At 29.9% G+C, this 5,190-nt stretch overlaps 1 protein-coding gene across 1 annotated transcript in view; it reads left to right on the forward strand.

Moving 5' to 3' along the window:
* LOC106464112 (retinoblastoma-like protein 1) overlaps positions 1–4,754 on the forward strand; it is a 53,749-nt gene extending 48,995 nt beyond the window's left edge. The window contains exons 23-24 of the mRNA XM_013924223.2: positions 1,919–2,089; positions 3,653–4,754. Coding sequence (XP_013779677.1) covers positions 1,919–2,089; positions 3,653–3,832 — 351 coding nt within the window. The 3' untranslated portion in view covers positions 3,833–4,754. The remainder of the gene's footprint in view (positions 1–1,918; positions 2,090–3,652) is intronic.
* Positions 4,755–5,190: the final 436 nt, after the last annotated feature.

Consider the following 5,190-nt stretch of genomic DNA (forward strand, 5'->3'; position numbering starts at 1 on the left):
CAAGCCGAACTATCTTCTCTATTACTATTGCACTAGCATTGTGAGTGTGATTCACTTACAATTGTGATGCGAGTTACCGTAATCGTTTGGTCTTCTTTTTTCAAAATATCCTCTGTTCCTTTTGCCAAAGTTCACTCAGGCTTATTCAGTTACTTTATAACCACACTTTGACGGAATAAATTATTATTCTTATCTCCTTTTCTGCTATTAGTCTTACTCTAACATATTAAATGTTAGGCTTATCACTTCTATGGTAGTTAACTTTCCTTTTGTAACTTTACTTTCTTCTGATATTATTTGTCTGCTGTTTCCGCTCATCTCACTCTATTAATATCTTTGTCGCTTGATCCTTTCAGCACGGGCTCGGTCCCTAGGAACAACCTCATAACCATTTTGTGCTTGTTATAGTTTTCATGCTATAACTTTTAAATTAATATGCAATTTTATTTTTATAGCATGAAACTATAACAAGCACAAAATGGTTGAGGTCAGTCCTTGGGACCTAGCTCGTGCTGAAAGAGTTAATATTATCTCTCAGTTCTGTATCTTAAACTACAAAAAGTTGAGAACATTGAATTAAAATTATTTTGTATATACCATTCAGCAAGTTACAGTTGATATGAAGTTGCAGTGGAATGGTGTGTATCAGAACTGCATTTTGACATAGTTTTGCACTTCTTAGGTAGTTTGATGCCACCAAAACTGATCATTTGGAAAGGTATGTAATAGCTCTTTCTGATGCAAAATATTCATACACTCAAAGTATAAAGATGTATTAAAAATCTTAAATTTAGAATTTCAACGACAGGGACTCTCTTGTACTTAATGGCATTGGAAAACAGGAATATGGATCATCTTTATGCAGTAGGATCATCCAGGAAGATATCTACAACACATTATACCCCAGCTGTGGTTAAATAATAAAAAATACTCCATTTTGTGACATGTTTGAAAACGTGAACACGAGGGTCAGTGGCAAAAGCATCAACTATCTAAGGTAACAGTACTCAACATAATCAAAAAAGTATTTTCATCTGGAAAAGTGATATTCATGTGTGCACAAATTACTTCCATGACATACCCAATAAAGGAAGACCAACTGTAGAAAACTGTATGAATGTTATCTAGCCAGGGGTAATAAGTAGGAAGTGGTGATACTTGAAGTGCATGTGTATTTTACTAACTGTAATAAGTCACTTGCCTTTTTCTGCCAAACAATGGGTAAAAACAATTTCCAAAAGTGATACATGACTTGTGTAACTGTTTTGAAGGAATTCATGATTGTGGTTGAATTTTTTCTCTAGGGAAAATTGAGGATTAGAGAGTGGATAAAATGGTTATGGTGAAGTCTACTCAATAATATTCGACTAATATTCTGGACCCTTTGTACTACACACAAATTCCAGCTTTGTATAAAATCGAAGCCAACAGGATATGGGTTTACCAAGATGAGGTTTTCAGTCACACCTCCCATCACATACCTCAAACAGCTGTGAAACGAAATGGGTGTTCATAATATTCTGTACAGACACACATCAGTTAAGACATAAGATGTAGTGCCTATGCATTCCTGTTGATCAAGTTGTTGAAACAGTAATTGGAAAACCATTATTCTCATAAACTAGATGGATTATGGAAAGCATGCAGGGAAAAGTGATGTGCTTTGGGATAACCTTATGAAGGAGCCTTTTTTTTTATGGAAACTATGTTGCAGGGATATTGTTATGGTGAAAGTCTTCAGATAGAGCCTGAATGGACTGTGACAATATGATGAGACTAAAATTAAGTGTTTTACCCCTGATAATGGATTTTTGTATTGGCATTATTATTATTATTATTGTTTTTTTGTGCTATAGCCTTTTGGTACTCAAAAATAGTTTTCATATTTTTAATTGTCTGAAATGTTTAACTCTTATAGGTAGACTCTCCAACTCTCTCTCCACTCCCGAGGCTTAATGCTAACCCAATGTCACCTTGGCGTCGGGTATGTAACAAGCATTCTGTTTTCATCAGTCCATTGAAAAATGCTAGTTTTCCACCTTCTCCACACCGACCAATGATGTATAGCGTTAATAGAAGTCCTTCAAAGGTGTGTATTTCATGTACTGTGTAACTACAGTAGTCTCTGATTATCAAATTTTCTATCATAGTATCCAAGCATTTCTTTTTTCCTTTAAATATTTTTATGTCAGCATTTTCTGTTCAATATATTTCTATGTTTGTAAGTATATTTACGGGTTAAGTATGTTTTTTTAATTTCTGAAAGATATTTAAATAGACGTAAGTTGCAGGTATCCATATGCTAATATATTTGAAAATTTGACAGTTATTTGCTGATTAAAATTTAATTGCTTACTGCAACAGTTTTTAAAATGTTCGCTGTCACATAATAAATTAACTATAAATAAAATAAACATTCAAGTAGAGCAGTCACAGTGTCCCAAACTCGTTTATTTGACTATGAAACATAATTGTCTGACATGGCAGTGAAGATGTTAAATGAACTGTTATTAAAAGTCAGCTAAACATAAATGATAATGTAAATGGATTGTTTTAAAAAATGTTTACTTTTATTGACATACATATGAGATACTTAATTTCCTCCTTCCTTCTTCAGTAATTTCAAACAAAAAATTTAAAATTAAACATTTTGTCTGTATTAATCCTGATCAAGAAGTCAACAGACCTTAGTTAAACATTAAAAAAGTCCTAAAAATGTGTAGTTTTATATATTTTGTTGGTAAGACAAAATCAATGAAAAGTGAAGATAAATTTAAATTTTTAGACAGTTGAAGGAAATTGATACTGTCAGTTACTTAAGAAATAAATACAAATAGTCAATCCTAGAAATGTTAAGCAGCAAGTATAGTCATTAAATAATAGTTTACTCTGCATTATTATACTATTAAGAGTGAGTGCAGTTAATATGGTTTAGAAAAAAATTATCACACACACATACTGAATCTGTAAAAAATTCAGAATGAATATTTCAGATATAAGGTATGTTTTTGCAAGCTCTCAGTAAGTTCTATTTTCTGATTGCATATATTATGATAAAACAAAACTGTAACAAAAAACAGGTACTTGGTAAAGCTTGCAAGCAAAATATGCATGTACACATAACTTATATAATTATAAGTTTTTAGAATTTACTTTTAAAGTTTGCTACTGCAAATATAAAACATAACTGTGTAAAGCATGATGAAAATTAAAATTGATATTATGGTATCTCTTATAATTTCTTAAATAAAATTAAATTTTAACATTCAAATGCATACATAGTTCCAAAGTTGATTGAAATGTTTGTATTTAAATCAGTAAATATATCTAATAAAATGACCAAAAGACTGAGCTACCCTTTATTTGAAATTTAAGTTATTGTTATGTATTACTGATCTTGAATATATTTATATTGCTTTGCAATAATTTGAGTTCTAAATCTAGTCTAAAATCTTATTTGTGTTAATAACTATTGGTTTTAAGTTATTTTTTCAATTTACGTACTGATTTTTTTTTGATAGTTTGAAATATTCCATAAATATAGTTGAAACAGCATAAAGTCTGTTTAAATTTTATCTATTAGTACTAACTAGTATAAAGCTTAAAGCCACAAAAAAAATTGCTTTATGCCAGTAAAACTTGTTTTTTTCAGGACTTACGAGCCATCAACAACATGGTACGAATGGGTGAAAAGAAGGTTGGTAAACGTATCCTTCAGGATGATGCCGAAATGGAGTGTCCAACCAAACGAAATTGTTCCAACTTAAGGATGCAGAAAATACAAAATGTGATCACCGAGCGGCAGGGACCAGCTGGTGGCACTACAGAGTGACAATCACTTAATACTAGTGTTTTAGTTTGAACACAGATTGCTCTGATAATCTTCATGTCTCTAGAAATAAATCTTAGTTATGTATCAAAATGTTAAAAATACATGTTATAGGCATACAAAGGGGAATGTTTGACAAACTGTTTTCTCAGTTGTACTTGCTTGTTTAAGTTTGCAGTAATATGAAGAGTATATGTGGTTATGTTACTGATTTTACATTACTTAATATGTAGTTTAACTGAGACAACATCAACTCATGAAGTATGTTTAGTGTATCAGTAACTGTTATCTAAAATAATTTAGTATTTTTCCATGTTTTAAGCTGTAAAATGAACCCGTTTTATCAGAAAAAAAAATCTGTATGTATTCTTAAATATTCAATTAAGTATACATGGAATATGTATCAGATTTTGTTAGCAATTAGGTTTTTAAGATTTTTTGAATTACTGAATAATCATGCACTTGTAATTAGCTGTGCCACATTGACAGTGATCCTGTTTAATTTTGTTTTTGTTGTATTTTTTTAGAACAAAATAGTTTTTTGTTTACTTTTCTTTGTCTGTGCAACAAATTATGACAGAAACATGGCTGTGTTAAATGTTTTTTGGTAAAACTTGTTCGAGGTAATGATAACCAACAAAATGTTCCCTTCATTTAGCAATAAACAAACAAGTACATGTACAATTTAAACAAAAAAGCATTGATCTCAGTTTTTAGCTGCAAATTTCATATTTGAACAAATTAGTGATTTAGGGTTAGAATTCTGAAACATTAAAAAGGGTTTTTATATGACATGTTACTTCTTTGAAGGCCTTTTATTTTCATACATCTTCATCCTTTGATTTTAACTAGACAGTATAAATATAATTCTTTATTCATTTACTCAAAAAAAAATAGTAATTACGATTCGTGACAAAGATTTTGTACGAGCAGTAAGAACATTATATTTTTATACAAATATATCTTATTTTCATAGAATCTTTCTCAAATTTCATAAATTAGTTTCATCTTTTAAAATATCTTGTGCATTATTGATATACTATGTTTTATTTATTAAGTCAATACAAAGTTTTAAGTTGATTTAAGAATGTCTCAAAATTTACCAAGTAAACTGCATGCTTCAATTTTTTAGGTGGTAACCCAAAATGTAAAACTCGAAGATATAACTGTTTTTCTTTCAACATCATTTAAAATGTGTGTCAAAATTAAAAACAACCTGATCAGAGTAGTGTATAAAAGAATTGATATCAGAACCTTTCAGGTTAAATAAGTTTTTTTTTTTTAACTTTTTGTTATTTTGCATTATTATCCAGTTTGATAAATATAAGCTGCTTGTTACTCTCTTTCATTATTCCCAAAAC

This window comes from Limulus polyphemus, unplaced genomic scaffold (genome assembly GCF_000517525.1).
Source record: "Limulus polyphemus unplaced genomic scaffold, Limulus_polyphemus-2.1.2 Scaffold1563, whole genome shotgun sequence".
In the NCBI taxonomy this organism is placed as follows: domain Eukaryota; kingdom Metazoa; phylum Arthropoda; class Merostomata; order Xiphosura; family Limulidae; genus Limulus; species Limulus polyphemus.